General features: G+C 40.2%; 1 protein-coding gene across 5 annotated transcripts in view; it reads right to left on the bottom strand.

The window, feature by feature from the left end:
- The window catches only part of pip4k2aa (phosphatidylinositol-5-phosphate 4-kinase, type II, alpha a), a 34,535-nt gene continuing 15,694 nt past the window's right edge, over positions 1–18,841 (bottom strand). Inside the window, exons 2-11 of one of the 5 annotated variants that reach the window (XM_022190006.2) lie at positions 15,805–15,902; positions 15,526–15,622; positions 13,956–14,108; positions 13,311–13,457; positions 12,872–12,910; positions 8,322–8,429; positions 5,081–5,194; positions 4,535–4,775; positions 4,228–4,331; positions 1–4,138 (exon numbers count right to left, since the gene is read on the bottom strand). In XM_022190006.2, the coding sequence (XP_022045698.1) occupies positions 4,058–4,138; positions 4,228–4,331; positions 4,535–4,775; positions 5,081–5,194; positions 8,322–8,429; positions 12,872–12,910; positions 13,311–13,457; positions 13,956–14,108; positions 15,526–15,622; positions 15,805–15,902 (1,182 nt within the window). In that variant the 3' untranslated portion in view covers positions 1–4,057. Of the gene's footprint in view, positions 4,139–4,227; positions 4,332–4,534; positions 4,776–5,080; positions 5,195–8,312; positions 8,430–12,871; positions 12,911–13,310; positions 13,458–13,955; positions 14,109–15,525; positions 15,623–15,804; positions 15,903–18,841 lie in introns of all 5 variants that reach the window. The other 4 variants (XM_022190005.2, XM_022190008.2, XM_022190004.2 and 1 more) reach the window with 4 other exon arrangements.

Genomic DNA, 18,841 nt, shown 5'->3' with positions numbered 1-18,841 from the left:
TTAAGCAGAACAAGTGCTTTAATTGGTTTGAGTGAACGCTTATGGAATGGAGTGTATTATTATTATTATCATCATCATTAAATGTGAAGAACAATAAACATACAACATCGTTTTGGCCTTTCTGCCACTGAAAGGGAAACTCTCACCCACCATTGTCAGACAGCAATAATCAAACACACTCTCTCACACACACATACACACACAGTAATTCTTCAACCAAGAGTCTAGAAGCAGTTGGGGCTGCTGGGAGACCAAAGCTCATCCTGCAGGCTGGTGGGGTTGTGTTTTGACAATTCATCTATTTTTGAGCACTTTGGAAAGCTCCACAAAGCTCTGCTGATGATTTATTAGAAATCTAAAGCCAAAGAAATCCGTCCCACCTCTGCAGAACGTTCCCGGCCTCCAGTCATTTGTATTCGAGTTTTCCCTTAACATTTGATAAAACCACATAAGTTTCCCATAACTTCCAACATGTTCACATATGAGCACTGCACACCTCACTCCATCTACCACGAAGAAAAGAAACAAAAAACAGACACATTACACGTTACACAATGTTCTTCAAGCTCATATGGGGTTGTTCGGACTGCTTTTGGCAAGTCAACGGTGGCAGCAGGTTGACTGATGGGCGAAAAAGTTCATTCATGAAGAGAAGCCACAGAAGCGAGGGCTTGTTCATTTCAGGGTACAGCAGCAGGGCATGTGTGTTGTTGTCAACTTTCATTTGCATCTGTTAAAGTCTGGCTTCACCGTTTCCCAAAATGACACAAATGAAAACAAAACAAAATTCACTCGGCATGCACTGCTCTGCTTTCTCCACCTGCACAAAGAAGGAAGTCTTTGGGGGCCAAACAGAGCAAAGCAGACTAGAAGATGATTGTGTTCCCTCATTCCCCGTTTCCTTTAGGACACAACCTATGCACACCGACAGAAACAAAACAGCCCATCTACAGTGAAAGAACACAGAAATATCAACAAAGCACTGACTATCAGATGATAAACTCCCTGATTACAAGCAGGTGATCTGGGTTTTACACACACACACAAAAAACTAAACATGGAAGAAAAGCAGGAAGCAAGGGAGGAAAAACGGTTTCAGAAATGAACAGGAGTTAAGTGAAATATCGGACGACCACTTAACTAAAAAATGTTTTAAAAATCACATCTGGAAATGTGACCGCTTCTGTGGTTGGTGGGTGAATTTCATGAAATGCTGACGGACGCCGCCAGTTAGAAAGGACGAGCACGACAAAACACAGTCACGACACGCACTTCCACGCACACATTCTTTATAAAGGCAGGACCAGCGTGAACCAACAGAGGATTAATACAAGCAGACACCGCCTCCAGCCTGAGGAGAAGGGAAAGGATGCCTGTGCACACCGAATAATCAGAGCGGCGGACGTAAATGTACAGAATCCGATCCGCCGCCGTCAAATATTAGACAAATATTAGATTTTTTTTTTTAAATGTTAAACACAATCATTGGAATGGTTTTATTTTTTGTTCGACTGACTGAAACAAACAAAAATACAGAGGAGTTGAAAAGTGGAAGAAGGTTGAGCGAGGGGGTTGAAAAGAACAAAGTAAACACCCTATTATTAAAATAACCTTTTACCTTTGTTTTAAAAAAAGATTACAAAATATAAAATTAAATAATTTGGAGTATAAAGGCACACATCTTGCACAGTGTATACAATGAAACACAGTTATTTAAAGCATGGTAAGGGTCTATTTTACACACCGAACAGCTCACAAATCTGGTTAAAGTGGAGGGGCACAAAGAGAACCTGAACAGCCAACAACACAGACTAGAGAGGGGGAAAGGAAACTTAGTCCTGTGACATGCAAATTTTTTTTGTCCTTTTTAGTTTTAAGTACATCTATAAATTGTAAAAATTCAAGCAGTATCATTCTTCATTGACCACAGCACCATCATTCATTCCGAAGGGTGGCTCCGTTTGCTTTTTTTCCTTTTTAAATACAACTATATTTCATGACTAAAATCCAATGTAAAAATATAAATGTGAATATAATCTATGATATCTAAACAAACATATCATGATGGAAGCTTTTTGCACGGGTTACAATAGTCGAGGAGGACGACTTGAACTTGTTTTAGTTGGTTATACACAACATCACACGCAAAAACAACTTTTTCTCACTTACATACAAGTAATATTGCATTTCCCTTGTTAAAACCGTGTCGACTAATTGGGATCGTATTCGTAACATTTGGTTCCTTTCCTCTTGTGCAAAATATACAAAAAAAACTTTAAACAGAAACAAACAAACAAAAAAATCAATTCATAAAACTGCCAAATTCAAACACACATAAGCCGTTAAAAAAAAAAAAAGAGAGTCAAGAACACAAACAACGATGAATAACAGAGTCACAGCCGAGGTTAGAGAACGATGCTGTTGGTGTTAATGACTTAACAACACTTGTCTTTACATCTGTAAAACACTCTTCCCGACCTCCCCTTTCCTCTCCCCCTTTTACGACTTTTGAACACTGACACACACACCCTCTGCCATCGCTGGGTGTGTGCTGGTACGATGCTGGAGGTAAACCGTCTTCTGTCTGCCCTGAACACAGACATACTGTTGCCTGATTCCAAATCCCACCTCATCACAGAGTTCTTCTTACAGGATGGGAACGGTTGGTTTACAAAAGAACATATTCACTTTCCCCTATTTAATATTGCAGTAAATTCTTCCCAACCAGTCTCACGAAGAACAACCCACAGATGAAGCAGACAGGATTTAAAATCAGGCTTATAAGATTTAAGCGAGTCGAGCTCCTTTTCCTCTTTGCTGCTGCGCATGTAACAGAATAGTAGCTCCTAACCTCTAACGACAAATAAAAGTGCAACATTTTTTTGATTTTACTCATAAGGTGCTGATGGCAACAGAAAATTAAGGGCTTTTGATGTTTCGATCCGACACCCTATATGAAGATATTATAATGAGGAGTGACTCACTTCAAAGCAGCCACGTGACACTTCTGGGCCATTCTCCGCCACAGGAACAGAAACCGAGACTTCCTAAACATATTCAGAGCCAACGACAGTAAAGGGAAGCTGTGTGTTCGATACCTCGTCTTCTCGTTTTTAAGATGCATATCTTTCCCTTTAACATTCTTAATTGCTGTGCATCACAAAAGGGACAAAGCGCCGACGGACACTGGTGTGTAATTAGTGCTGGGAACAAGCCGTATAATTTACTACAAGTGAACTCATCGCAGCTAAAGAGAAGCGTTTGTGGCAAGAGAATAACCCAGAAGCTTAACTCGATTACTGTACACGAAAGAACAGGAGGGAAGGGGAGGCGTCTAAAGGGTGAGTAACGGAGGAGGAACCCAAAGGGGAAGATTTGTTTGGCTGAGTGCATGTATAGCATTTGGGGTCTGGCTGTTGGCCAATTGGAAGACTGCTTCCTACTTCCTGAAATGAAGCAACTGCATTAGGCGAGCCTCAACATAGACTTGATCTTTACATCCCACTAAAGCTTTCTTGTAGCAAGGGGGACCTCAATCTGCACTGGAATCAGACCTCTGCACTCCGCCTGTCCTCACACTACACACATCATACTCTCCCCCAGCCTCCCCCTAAAGGACAAATACATACAACTAATTTAAAAAAAGAAAGCAGGGTGCTGGATGTTGTGTTAGAGGCAATGAAGAAAGCCATATTCCCACATAAACAAAAACAAATTATATGGAAAAAGGTAATGACTTGGACACTTGCTTTTAACACCCTTATCATCCAAAGTAACACATGAACAGAACTCAACAGAGGAGAGGTTAAATGTAAACGAATGATGTTTGTTTGTTTGTTTTTTTTAGCTGCAGAGTGTGGCACCCCACTGAAAGAGAGAGAGAAACAAACAGGGAGGAATGAGGAGAACGCATGAGGGAGAGTGACACAAAGCCATCACAGCACCTTATTAATACGGCCTCTCCATGGTTTTCCTCTCCGTCACTTCTCATCTCCACCATACTCCCCACTTGCCCTCCCTTTCCCATGTGCCCCTGTGCCCCTGTCGCTCCTGGAGGCTATGACAGGATAGTGGTGATGAAATCATAAAACCTCTTGGAGTACTGCTCTGGGTTCACCGTGGAGATCTCTGCTCCGGCCTGCAGAGGCAGATACAATTCACCATGTATTGTTTTGTGATATTTTTTCATTTTTAACAGTACCAATTAAAAAGGCCACAGCTACTTACCCCATGTTTGACAGTCTTGGCGGCGTGGGCAGCTTTCTTCTTGGCATCGTAATGCTGCAGGATGTCGATGACAGCCATGAAGTAAACCTCCTTCCTGGGAGCACCTGCACGACAGATAATGTTGAGAAAGTATTCAGTTTTCAGTGCCACGAGTAAGGAACCTCTTTGAGAGATTTTTGCCAGCAACTCGAATAAAAGCATCCAGTAGGGGGAGCTGTCAGTTCTATGTTTTCTTCATGAAACAACAATCCCAGACTCCTATTGCACTTTGTGTTAAAAACTCGACCACCAATTTAAAACCACTCACTGTCGTTGCTTTTGATGGCATAGACGTCAATGGCGGGGTCAAACTCCCCGGGTGACAGAGGCTTGGTGCTGTCCAGGGTGTTGCTGGGACTGTCAGGGGGCGTCCCGATGCCCCCTCCGTCACTCTCGCCCTCCTCCTCGGCCTCGTTGTCCTCGCTCTCCACCTCCTCCTGCTCGGCTCGCTCAACGTCGTGGATCCCCACCAGCAGACTGTAGTCCATGAGCTTCAGCTGGGCCAGGAACTGATGACAACGGAAGAAAGTAGGATGGCAGAAGGATATAAAAGTACAGAGAAGGGTAGTGGAGAGTTTTAGATTGAGTAGACAGAGTAGAAAGGAGGAGAAGTTGAGTTGAGAGTTTGGCGTAAAATAGAAAATGTATTAAGGAAGAGCTAAGGGGCGACACTGAGTGAGAAGATTTACAGCACGATGCCTCACCTCAATAAAATTCAACAGAGCTACATCTTGTTAAATGTACAATTTACCGCATCTGAATTATCAAGCTGTAAAACAGCCAACAAGTAAGATAGTACAAACCCTACACCTACCTCCACGTCTTTCCGAAGCTTCTCCAGGAACATTTTCTTGTTCTCCCCATCAATGTAGATCTTCTGCCCGTCATTGATGAAGTCATTGTCCTTGTAGGTGGGCAGCTCCTTGGCCTGCCCATTAGTATTGAAAATTAGTGACCAGATTAAAACAGTCAAAATCACAGCACAACCCCCGAGAGGCGTTGTACTGTATGCAGCGGACCTGGGCAAAAATGTGACAATTCTGGCGTTTAAATCAAATGGGAGTTTCCTTTTAAAAGGAAAATATCAGATCCTCCAATCAAACAGAGTAGAAATCTGTAAAAAATATTGCAACGCAGTTTAAAAATGTGAAAAAAAAACATGCAATAACACCAGCATTTGTCGTCTTCATCCTTTTTCCCCAGAATACCTCGTTAACAGTTAAATATACTGTACATGTCATTACACAGGACTTAAAGATGGCATATGGCTGTCTTGCTCAACTTTAAGAATTGAGGGGTATTTCAAAAGGCATGGTAACAAAGATTAATTCTATTCTTAGAAATTAGTCGTGTTAACAGTGCGTGTAAATGTTTCTAACAATCCAGCATGTTGAAATACCCCCTTCACATACATGAGGTTTTGAGCCTGTGGTTTGTTACATAAGTCTGTCTGACTCAGCCAAACACACCAAAGATTACTGGTAAAATGAGTTGGCTAAAAAGGCACAAGCAGACTTTCCAAACCAAGGCTTGCCTCTTTTCAATCTCAACGATTTGACTGCGTAATAAAGTGCATGCAGCATGCTCACGGCAGGGTACAGATCCATCTGATGCACCAAGTTGTGTTGTTTACAGCAGAATATATTTATTTTTCAGTAGCATAAAACACAGGGCACTTTTCTGGCACATTGCACACCAGTTCAGTGTTTTAAACGCATCTGGTAGATCCATACACTTTGTGTCATGAAAAAAAGGCTGTCTAACTCAAAGCCACGAAAGGTCCTTTTTGGCACTGAGCTAGACACCGAAAAGCATCCATGCTTGTCAGTTTGATAATAGTATATTCCTACCCGAGACAAATGATACTAAGATGCTTTTCAGGCGCCAGACGGCGGTTTGCAGCAAATATAAATTGCATTTTATAATTCTATAAAGCCAGTGTATCTTTGACGCAAATTCTCAATTTTCAGGCTATGAGAAGAATGAAGGATTGTCCTGTCTAAATGTCCATCTACTGGGATTCACTTTCTTCTCGACCAGGCTGCTGCAAAACTGCCGGCAGCCTGTAGGGGGAAGAGGTGTTATGTGGGGAGGGACAGGGGCCTACTTCTGAGTCGCTAAGGAAAAAAGAGAGCAGGAAATGAGGCAACGGGGCAGCAGCAGCAACCGTTTAGCTACTACAATGTTTCTATGGCAGCAGGAAGAGAGCAGCAACACATAACAGCACTTTGTAGCCCTAGAATGACCTCAGACAGCACACACACATACATACACAACACATCTCCACACAGATGAAAACAGGAATATAACACACAAAATAGGACACTTGAGCACATATATATACAGACATTGACCTCCAATTTGCAATAAATATGGGATGTACAACTTGCTTGACTGAACACAGATGCGACATAAAAAGTAAATGAGAACACAACGTGACACTGCCAAGAGTGAACATAACCTGAAAACATTTTACAGGCCTGTCTCCTGAACAGACACCTCAAAAATCTTACATTCATCCATCTTTCTGTGCATTCATTTCAACTGCCGTTTATTTCCATGCCCAAGTCCTTCGAACCAATTCATTATGCTCCTCCAAGTGATGCATAGGCATTCTATCAGTTGGACTGTCATTGATTTTTCCTGTTACACTGCCTACAATAAAATGTGTCTGACTCTTGACTGGTGCACTCCACTGAGGGAGTAAGTAGAAAACAGAAAGATATATTAGAGGCAGGAAGAACGGGTGAGTTATCGATGAGCCTCGCAAAGCGCGTGACAGGTGAATTTCTCCATGATCTTAAAAAAATGAACCTCGTTTCTTTACTGTCTTCCGTCAGCTGGTTGGAAATTGGATCTTGATGTCTTGCAGACAAAAGCTTCTGTAGGATTTGTGGCAAGCTGACCCTGGGATTTTCCTAGACCTTTAAAACCTGCAATACTCCTTGCAATGTTGAAAGGTGTAGATTAACATCCACTGGCAGTTTTTACATCAGTATGCCATTTATAAATTATGAGCTGTGACTGGAGCAGCTGATTCTGTCTGAACCGGTTATCATAATATATATATCAGTCGCTGTCCAAACGTTGCACGGAACTGTTACCCAACACTGGATTCAGTTAGTAGCAGATGTATTACGACCACTTAGATTAAAAAAATGCAACATGAAGTAAGAATTTCATGTGTATATTTAGCGTTGTCAAACGTGAAGATACAGAAGAAGTTGTGTAATTTATCTATACTTATGTTTGTGTGGTAACAAATTGTTCTTGAAAATAAAAAAAGTGTTTTGAAGTACTCACATGTTAGCTGAGCACTAAATTTGGTCAAAAATCTCTTTGATAGCCAAAATATTTCTGTCTCTATACTATAAACAGCCCATCTAAAACCATTATGGCTGTCAAATTCTGGACTTCTTTTGGTAAATGATAAACAAGAAAAACTAAGAAGTGAGACAGTTATTCGCCACACTTTTCTAAGGATGTTGACAATACTGTCAGCTGCTTTAATGCTTATAATATCTCAAAAGTGAGAGTTTGCTTTTGGGCTACATCACTTGTGCATACTGGACAGCCTGACTCATCTCTTGGATAAGTTTTTAACTACCGGTACATTTGCTCTATTGACTCAGGTTAAAGGTTCTCTTTTGCATGAGTAGCTTCTCTTCAATGGCTTAGAAACATAAAAATGTGCACTGTGTCTTCTTATCAATCCATTAAAATAGCAACTAAGCAAGCAAGTTTAAACAAATCATCCTACTCTTGCAATTCTTGCTCTCCAGTGTTTCAGATACATGTAGGCGTTGAGTGAAAGGTGGGAACAAAAATGGTCTGGCGTAACTGAAACTGAACTTACTGACAAGTGGAGCAAAAGGTGATTGTAAATGGATGGTGTGCAAAATATGGCCTGGAAGTAATAGTCTATCAGCCAGGAGAATACGAGAAAACGGAAACGTTCGGCCGTACAAAAAAAAAAAAAAAAAAAAACAAGAAAAGAAGATTGGTTTAATAGATCATGCCTGGTATATGAGCCCTGGTTCTCTTACATCTCTTACGTGTTTCATGGCGCAGTAAAAGCGCGTGGCAATCCGCAGTGTTTGCAGCCTTTGCTGAACGTTACCAGATTTGGGCCGCTGGGGCACATCCTCTGGTGGGGGTGGCTGCTAGAGAAGGGGGAGCGAGGGAGGGACGGTAGGGGTGGAGGAGAGGAGAGAAGAAAGGAGAGAGGAAGGAAGTTGGAAGTAAAGGCAAAGTGTTTAAAATGTAACAGAACACAATAGTTTTTCAAATTGGTAGAGGGTTGGAAAGGGCATCAACGCGAAAGATCTGTATGACCAGTCTGGAGGTTTAAGATTCTTAAATGTCTTTACAATGGCAGGGTCAAGAAAGTGTATATCAGTCTCCTACAGGTCCATCCTATGACGATGTAAGTAGATGTAATGATTTCTGTTCTTATACTATTTAAATGCTATTAGTTTCATTTATCAACAGGATTTTAGACGGTCTCGCTACAATTATCCCGAACTGTCCAAATATAAAGAGTGAAATTCAGAAATATTGTATGTTGTGACCTTTTCCTGGTACATTGGCTGGTAGAGAAAAGAAAGCAACCTGGCAACGCTACTCTAAAAAGCAAGGATTTAAATCTAAGCAGAGCAAGGAAACCAATTTGCATTCTATGAAACTGCGTTCTCCCCAACATCTGATCAGGTGTGGTACTGTTTCGAAGGGCTTGCAATCGCTGGATAAAGGGCGACAAATTAAATATAGAGTCAGTTCACACTCATTCATCTTGCCACATTAAAGCCATGTGCCCCCACTGGAGACACCAGCTGGTGCTGCCGTGAGGAGAGAGAGGACAGTATGAAAAACAACTGTAGCCAAGGGCCTCTGAGCAGAGGTCTCAAGGAGACACAAGTTCCATTCAACATAACAGGAACCAGTAGCTATTTAATGACATACAAAAACAACCTCTACATTTTCCAAATCAAAAATAATACTGGGACTTCACAAATCATGAATCAGTGTTTGATAAATTGTGGGTCATTGCTCTAAATATGTTCTGGACAGTATTTCTAGGGTGATCCACAATAGAGTAACTAATATGATCGGATGGCCCTTTGTAAAACCAGACACCAAGCTTGCACCCGAGTAAAAAAATTAAGGTGTAGACCTACTACCTGTGTGCTTCATATATGTATACATAAGATGCGTCAGGAAAGCCAGCTGCCATTGTTTCATAGTCAAAACCCTGAGACAGCAGCTAGAAGATCCCCAAAATTTATTTGATGAAAAGGAAAAATACATGTCATGTGCGTGTAGAACGGAACATGTTCACAATGTGCAAAAAGAATGAGGCTGGTGTTCATACACATTGAAATGTGTTAGAAATAATATAACATCATAAATGATGCAGAAAAACACTGTATACCATGCAAACGCATGCATGAAAAGGGGAGGGCCATGCAGTCAGGAGAGGACCCTGCCATGCTTGTTGTTTGTGTGTGTGTGAAGCATTTGTTTTTCAGACACACATTGTACCTTCTGAACAAAACCCATGATTTTCCTCATTCATTTGACAGTCTTCTTCGTCTTACTATCAAAATACAGAGCGTGCGAGTGTTCACACTAATCTGAACTTGTGTTGTGTATTTGTGTATTTGAAGCAAACATGTATTCATAGCCATGAACATTTATAGAATTTGCTAATTTGTATTTATGGACATTTAAAGGTGTTTTAGGTGGAAAAACCAGCAGTGTCTGGTCAGATCCACGTCTTTGATGTCTGAACCTTACATTCAACACACAATGTTTTCAGATAATTAATGGAGCGGCTGCTGAAACCCTATGCTTCTACTATAATCAATGAAAGTGCCTTCACCAGGCATGAGAGCAGCGTGTAAGTGGTGCATATGCACTGCGGTGATCCACTCTGCAAATGTAAAAATAGGCCAGTCTTCTATTTATATTATTACATGAGGTGTGCATGGCCCTTTTACAGAGAAATGGGTCATAAAGTCTCCATGTTTGACATAACGGTATAATTCATATCGAACAGTGTTTCCATTTAGGGTCTTGATCACGCGCTCTGCATGTATTTTGCCAGTACAAGCTGGCGGTTGCTTAGCAACTTTAGGCTGTGAATGATAACTTCCCTATATTACACAAACTTAGTAACAAATTTTAAGTTCTCAATGCTGTGGTAGGCCCAATGAAATTCCAAAACAAAAGCTTACTTTCTTGTTTTCCTTGTAACCCTATGGGTTGCCAGTTAAAAAAAAAGTTCTATGGTCCATTAGTTTTACAAATAGTTCACAAACGTTAAATGTTCAATGTTGCTAAAACGTCAGTTATATCTGAGAGATCTGTTGGGTGTGAAAATGTGCGTGTGGTAAACATGCTGCATGTAGGTATAATATGTAAATATGTACACATGTAAGAAAGAAAAGCATCACTTATTGTTACTGTATATTGATTATTATTAGATTTCATTAAAGGTGAACCAACCAAAAAAATAAACACAGACTAATAGCAACAACTTGTAATAGTTACCAGTAAAGAGTCAGTGGTAGTGTGAGAAAAAAAACACTTTCATTACCAAAATGTATCCTGCTGTTTCTTAATCTCTATTGCTAGACAGCGATGTTTCACACACAGCTGTGATGCCGACAAAAAGAGGTCACACAGTAGGCTCACGTGTGTGTTAAATCTTCAGCTGCTTTGTTTTTCCACTCATCTGTTTTAACCCCAATAATGTTTCGTTTCTTCCTTATTTACAGAGGCTATATTTAGCTCAGGGATTCCCTGAAGTCTCATGCCTCACTATATGCCGCCCCGCTACTAAACCCTGTAAAACCCGTGGAAAGTTCAACCCTGGTTCAAAATTGACAGCCTCAAATAAAAACCTTTTATGTGTTCAAACAAACCTGTACATGGCAAAATGTGGAGACACACAATGAACAAAAAACCTCACTGTGTACAACCATCCCGTTCCAATATTGCTGAACTGGCAAACTGTACTCCAAAGACAAAGTGTTCATAGACAATGTCAGCAGCTTTCATCACTCAAGGACAAAGCCTTCTATTTTAAAAAATGCTGCTTAAACTGAGTCGTGTAAGCTACCAGTTAAAATTGTCAGCTAATGCAAAAGTAAAAAAAAGGAAGCACAGCAAACTGTCCGGTCTTTGCAATATCTGTAACACAATTCAGTTTTGACAGGCGACACTGTTCAAGCAGCCAAAAGCCAAAAAACTCAAAACAGGCAGCGCCTCACAAAAAGCAGCAACATTTCCATTTCTATGAATCACACAAAATCTCTTGCTCATATAGTGCAAATAAACACAGAACACCCAGTCGGATACACAGCTAGACAGAAACACATACAAAGGACTATTGAATCATGAGACAACATCTGACTGAATAAAACTCTAACCCCAGCACATAGCCAGACACACACACTCACACAGACGTGCACACAACCCCTCAATCTTTAACACACAGACAGCAAGCAGGGGAACTGATGGAACAGCAGAAGCGAGGTTAGAGGGATGAAGCAAATTAAAAAGACACAAATAGCGTGCAGTGGCTGGAAGGGGAATGGGGTGATGAAGTAGGTGCTGACTGAAGGAGATGGATATTTGCTACTGTCATCCGCACCCAAAGGGAAACAAAAGTAGATACCAAAATTATGTTACTTAGGCCATTTGGGTGATGACAGTAAGCCTGGAACTGTTTGAAGCTGTGTCAACTACTGAAACCACTGGAAACACAGGTTGTTTTCTCTCTCATTCTCTAATCGTTCACATGGCATTTAATCGACATGTAGATCCATCACAATAACTCAAGTCCATTTTTGGCACATCTCGATACATTATATATTTGAAAGATACACAGTTGTTTAGTGCATTTACAGAATGTTCCTGAGATCCAGAAGGGTTGGTTTTATTTTGCTTCCTACACCAAAGTGACACCAGAATTAAGATATCAGTGGTGTGCAAGTGCTATGTAAGTGTCCATTGTTGAATCCACACCAACTCCCACCTCCATTCAGAACTAGACACTCTTACAGTCTGTGCTTAAACAGCTGCTAGTCAGGCTGTTTAAGTTCAACAACACAATGAATTAATTAATGGTTTGTTTAATGAGCTAAAACTAAGTTAACAAGTTATTTTGAAAAAGTAACACAACTGTCAGCGAAAACGTGAGATGTCTTCACTAAGCGCACAGAGAAATTAATAAGAAAAAAAAAGTAGTCTGAGTGTTGGTGGTCTCCAATATGATGCTGGTGTGGATTATTTTACTTTCAGGACATCAGTTGTGTGGGAAAGATGAGTTATGTACCCCTAAAATATTAGTTCAAGACATGCTTTCAAAGAGGTTCATGGTGTGGATTGTCTAACTTCCTTTGATCAGTTCGTAAATTTACCCAAATGCATTCACTTACTTTGCTTTTGAACTGTAAATCTGAGTTAATTTGTTTATACCTAATATTATTAATGTTATTAGTCTGTTTAAAGCAAACATTAATGGTTAATAGGTCTTCTGTGTAAGTTTAAGTGAGTGGGTATGTAACAGTGGATCCTGGCTCACAACAGGTGACTGTACCTTCTCCTTGTCACTGGCCTCTCTCGCCACAGTGGAACCCTAAAAGAAAAATCAAAAAAAGAGAGTACCTGTCAGCCAGATACTCTGCGACGTGCTTTGATCACGTATTATCCAATGGCTAAGGCCTGGTATGTTGAGTAGTTTCACAGATGATTTTTTCCATCTGCTTGAACTGTACGTGAGCTTTTACAAAATATGTGAACTACATACGGACCTATTTTGGAGGAAAAAACACGCCCAAAAAAAACCTTAAAATTCGCATAATTCTTGGGACAAAAGCTGAGCTGAAAACAGGTTCTTGAAAAAAAAAAAAGAGTCAACAAAGGATAGGTACAGTGCAACTGTGGATGAAAATAACATTTTTTTCCTCATACCGATGCTTTTCTGATCACTTTCCTTTCACTTTGATCTGTTTCCCCCCCCCCCTCTTCCTTCCTACCTTGAGATCATATTTTTTGTAGACGGAAAGGCGGTGGGAGAAGACATTGCGTGTAACAATCATGTAGGTCTCATCTCCATCCACTGTCAGCCGGTACATCCCCAGAAACTGAGGCAGCAGCGTGTTGCCATGGCACTCCACAATGAACTACCAAAAAGAAAGCGAGGAAAACAAATTTATGGCTCTTTTATAGTCACAATGGATACGTACAGTGTGCACTAAAGAGGAGACTGTGAGAAATAAAGAAAGAACGGTTTATAAAACACAGCATGATCCCATTATGACTTCGCTTTACACAGTGCTCAACTGTGAGGATATAATTAGGACGACGGGCGCTAAGGGGCTCTTTCAACAACAGCTATTCTGGGAAATCACATGAATCTGTATGCTGATAATTTTGGATGTTTATTGACTAATCAAAAACCAAGGTACAGCAAAAGCTGAAGATTGAATTAGTAACGTGGACACTATTGTACAGTGAGCTCAACTTATGTGTGTTTTCCCTCTGTAGTGAAAACTAAATCATACAATAATGGATGTTAATAATTTAGTTCAAGTTCTTTAAGACAACAAAAAACAAAAGATATCTAACAGATGAATCAGGGCATCTATTTGTTTATATCCTATAACTTAGGCTGTTTTCACCTGATGGTATTTCTTTAGAATGTTATGCATCTCGGCCACATCCTCACTGCTGATGGTCTTGATGACGTAGCGCTTGTCGTAAGAGGTATGGAAACGGGCCCCACTACGTCCCTGAGCCTCACTGTTCAAAGGAGCGCTGCGTGTCAAGGAATTCTGTAAACACAATGCAACAAGTTAAAAACATATATCACATGTATCTTAATCATCAGGATATTGACACTGAAATGTTTTTATCTGCAAAGAGAACAAAGGTACTCAGCGCTTGGATTTTGCTTTCTGAATGGCTTCTTGCACTAAATCTCACCACTCAGATTGATCTCATGATGTGAATGCTGCTGCTAAAAAGCCCTTTTCAAAACACTGAACAGTTAAGAGCGGTTCTTTCAGTGTATTTGGATGAACCAATATAGCATGTCCTAGATCTACCTTCGTATTGTCTCACCACCGCCCACGCTCCAGTCTAAACATACGAGGCTCTGACCCCTACGCCTGCTGCTGGTCCAAAGCTCCACACAGACACAAACAGCTGCTGCCCAGACTTTGGAGCTCAAAAGTAACATGATCCAACACCCCCTGGCTCAATGCCTCATTCTGTAAGAATTCCTCAGTCCTTAGCTCCCTCCCATCTTGAATGCTTCGCACCTATAGCTTGTTTTGCAAAATGAGAGCCAACTTTTGAGGTAAATGGGAAAACACTTGTTCCTGTGTGAGTAAAATTGGTTGAATATTTTTTCCTTGAGATTCTAAAAAGCAGAAAAATTAAAAGGTTTACCTATATAGTCCAAGCCCTAGTGTAACAACCGAAGTGGTTTGTGTCACAAGCAAAAATGTTTAGGGAGACTTTTGCCTATGACTGCCATAGACAAAGCATCAAAATAATATTTAGATTTTAATTTCCTCCTCAATGCATCGATCGAAATGTGGAGCAAGTGTCGTTAGCAATTTGGTTACCTCCCAAAATTCGATTACTACTGTTAGCATAGCTCATTAAAACTAATGGTTACTGCTGCATGGCAATGTGAGTAGTGCCCCACGTAGAAAATCTGTTTAATACTGAGAATGTTACTTTCCTTCAGACTTGTCAGTTTCTTCACAACTCTAACTGCCCACTCAATGCAGCCAGCTGAACCCTAATGTAAACATGTAAGAAGGACAGCTGCACTGAGCTGGGACACAATGACCTCCAAATACTGCCAACTCACTGACTGCACTGGGAAATAGGGATTTACTCGGGAAGAGTGGAAACTAAAGGAAGAGAAGGGGGGGCTTCAACAAAAAAGTGCAGGGGCAGTTTAGCAGTTGAGACTGTAAGCAAACTTGTTTCAGAATAGTTACATGTTTAAGTGTGATTTCAGGAGCATAACATGGCTAAAGTAATTAGATACATCAGATAAATTAATCATTGACTTTAAACGATGTGACCGTCTCTAGTATTGGGTACTCTCATATTTGCCAATACACACCAATGCAGTGCTACAAAGATTAGAAAACATAAATATTTGCCCTAGATGGGAGAGAAACAAAGCAAGACTTGTCAGATGTTTGAGAAAAGTACAGAATCTCTTTATACCAAGAAGTCCTGATCATCGATGCCAAACCTCTCTCTGAGGTTTCGAAACACCAGAGGGCAGTACTCCTTGAACTTGAAATGGCTGGGCATGTTCTCCCTAAGTGTAAATAAAAAAGAAAAAAAAAGACACAAGGGGCATGGTTTATAAATTGCCTTAAGTCCTAAATAAAATATCGGTTTTCTTCTTTCAAAATTTCAAGGAATAACACAAAAATATATTTTGCTGTGTCATTTTTTGTGAAATACAACAGCCATATAAAATACCTAAAAAGAGCTTACTTGTTGAAGAGGTGGTTGTCCACTTTAATCTTAGAATAGGCCTTGAAGTCATCTGGCATGAGCATGATGGGAATCTGAACATGGCTTAGCTCATTTATCTGTACAGAATAAAACATCAAAACAGAAGAGATCAGTCGTGAATCTAGCAACACAAAATACATCAAACATGTCAATAAAACCACATGGCACAACACAGATGATCTTAACACTTAAAGGAGCGCTTGTTAATTCTTCATCTGAAAGTAGAGCTGGATTAATTCTTGTGCACAATGTGCAAAATATCTTAATTGAGTGATTGAGATATGTGCTTCCTCTGCTGTCTCTCAAACAACACCAGCACCAGTAATGAGAAATATCTCTCTGGAGTCAACACCAGTAGCGCAATATATTGCCGTTTCCTTGGAGACACCCAAATGTGTGAGCTTCGCCAGTCCAACACACTTGGATAATAGCAAGAGCTGATGACAATGAAAAATACCACAGAAGGGCTGTCATATTATTTCAGTCATACTAAAGTTGTCTAATTTCAAACAGTTGCACAGCTATATAGTGTAGTAGCTCTGATATAGGACCTCTGTGATTGTAACACCCTCAATTCCAACGTGCATTATGAACAAAACATATTTGCAACCACCTCCTGGTAGGAAAGTTTTTCTGTAAAGCCATTAATCCAAGAAGAAACAAGCCCCCATGAATAAAGCTTCATGTATGTATAAGTAAAACACGAAATGTGGTAAAACATGAAACCCCTACTTGTCTGTCAGTCACACAGTCACACATTCTTGCGTAAGACTCTTGAAAGAAGTCAAATCATGTCCTCTGACAGTTACTTAGTCATTCTGAGTTCATCATCCATGACACCCGCATGTTGCCTCAATTAATTTCTACAGCAGGGAGATGCCTGGGGTTATTTTTTTAGTCATCACAAATTTATTTCCTCTATGGCGGTGAAAGACACAAGATTCTTTAGAACTTCTGCAGCTTAAATGAGGCTACTGAAAAACTATAAGGGCTGACTAAATGAAATCATTAGTCCTGGAGCATTAAAACTAAAGGAATAAAAAACATGATAAAAAAACAAAACTAATTTTGAATCTTGATTTTCTTTGAGTTAACGGACGCTATAAAAAATGTTGAAGTATGTAACACTAGAAAAAACAAACTACAATCACCTTACTTTAGCAAAAAAAAAAAAGTGACATTGTGTGTCTGTATTTCCTAACATGTTACCGTAGCATTTCAAAAAGCATAAATGCAGGGATTTTCTACTTATGCAGCTATTTCACAAAGTGCACACCCAACAGTGCGTGTCACATATATGCTGAGGCAATCTTTTTCATCATTGCACCCAATAAAGTACATTCTTTCACAAAGTGGTGCAAAGGTTGGCATTCGTCATCTTCACAGGAAATCTCACATGACTGCATATATACATGTACCTTTAAAAAAGGCAACCAAACTGTGTGACAGATGTGCACATTTTTTTGGTTCTTGTACTGGTATAAGGTTGAAGCAGTGCCTAGGATACCAATCTGTCTTTGCTTTATTGCATCAAAAACCCTATCTTAAAACTTACTGCTCTCCCTGTTAATTATTTCAAAAACTATAAAATTCAAAGTGCTGCAGAACAACTAAAAACAGCAAGTGTAATATTCACAAGACTGAACTTGTATCTTCAAGTGCTTTTCCTAATCTAAGCAGGCATATGGCAAGTTCTTCAGCCTAATTTATACTTCAGGCTTCCAGTTCTGGCTCAGGTCTTCAATCAATACAAATCTTTGGCACAGAACGAATGGTGATGAGGGCAGTTTCTAGATTACATTTTCAGGATGTTGCAGCCACAGACCTGAAGGACAGCTGTAGGAGAAAGGCAAGAGGAAATGTGGCCAGAACCACAGAAGCATCAAGGTATTTTAAACATACAAAGACAACATGGAGACTTGCAGGTGAGACAAGAGGGACACAGAGACTAATGTGTGTCTGTGTTTCCGAAACAGAGAAAACCAGAGAGAGATGACAGATGACATGTACAGGGTGTCCCAAAAAATGTATACACCTTTTAGCAGCTGATAACTAACTAACCTCACACCACTAGACGTCTTTTTATGGGGATACCTAAAAGACAAAGTCTATGCAATGAGACAACAGTCTCTGCAACAGTCACTGAATTGAGAGCAACCACTGAACGTGAATGCACGCAAATACCAAGGCTATTCCATCGCTTAGCGTTGTCGGCAGTGTCTGGACCAGAACGGACATCAGTTTGAGAACAGGCGGTGACAAAACAATAGAATGACGTTTGTAAATTCTTTTACATGTTGAAAATTAAACAAATTCTAATAAACACCTAGTTTGAAATTATTTAAAGTGTGTATACATTTTTTTGGGACACCCTGTATGTGTGTATGAGGCAAAGCTAAGCTACCGGGCTTTGCAAAAGTTCTGTTACACGGTTTCATGATCTTTAGAGACGTTTACATGTCGGAGTGAAAAATTCCATGAAATAAACTGAAAGTTCTACCTTATAGGCAGGTGTCATTAATACAATTTTTTTCTCCGGTGAAGTTGTATCAAGATGGAAGTCAAAAGAGTTGAGATATCTGCTCTCCTTCATGTTGGTCACAACAAGTCTGACAAAGCCAAGCAGCTGAACATCAGCCGGATGACCGTCCACAGAGTCACGGAGAGGCTCAAGAATGGTGAAGATCTTTCAGTGATCTTTCAAGAATGGTGAAGACCTGAAAGATCTTCACCATTCTTTAGCCTCTCCGCAACTCTGTGGACGGTCATCCGGCTGATGTTCAGCACTAAATTCAATCGTAGGATCCTTCAGCCTCTGCTTATATTAATGATTCAAGAACAGATAATCAGTCTACAGCGGTCCCTCGCCATATCGCGATTCACTTTTCACAATTTCACTGTATCACAGATTTTTAAATTGCATTTGGTATCGCTGACTTTTTGCAATAGTGCAGGGTTTTGTGTTATAAAGGCAGTTTTATGCATTTAATATTGTGGTGAGCTGCATTAAAGTACA

The sequence above is a fragment of the Acanthochromis polyacanthus genome, chromosome 20, assembly GCF_021347895.1.
Source record: "Acanthochromis polyacanthus isolate Apoly-LR-REF ecotype Palm Island chromosome 20, KAUST_Apoly_ChrSc, whole genome shotgun sequence".
Lineage (NCBI taxonomy): Eukaryota > Metazoa > Chordata > Actinopteri > Pomacentridae > Acanthochromis > Acanthochromis polyacanthus.
The sequence above is the reverse complement of the archived record's forward strand: the minus strand, read 5'-3'. Positions and strand labels throughout refer to the sequence as shown.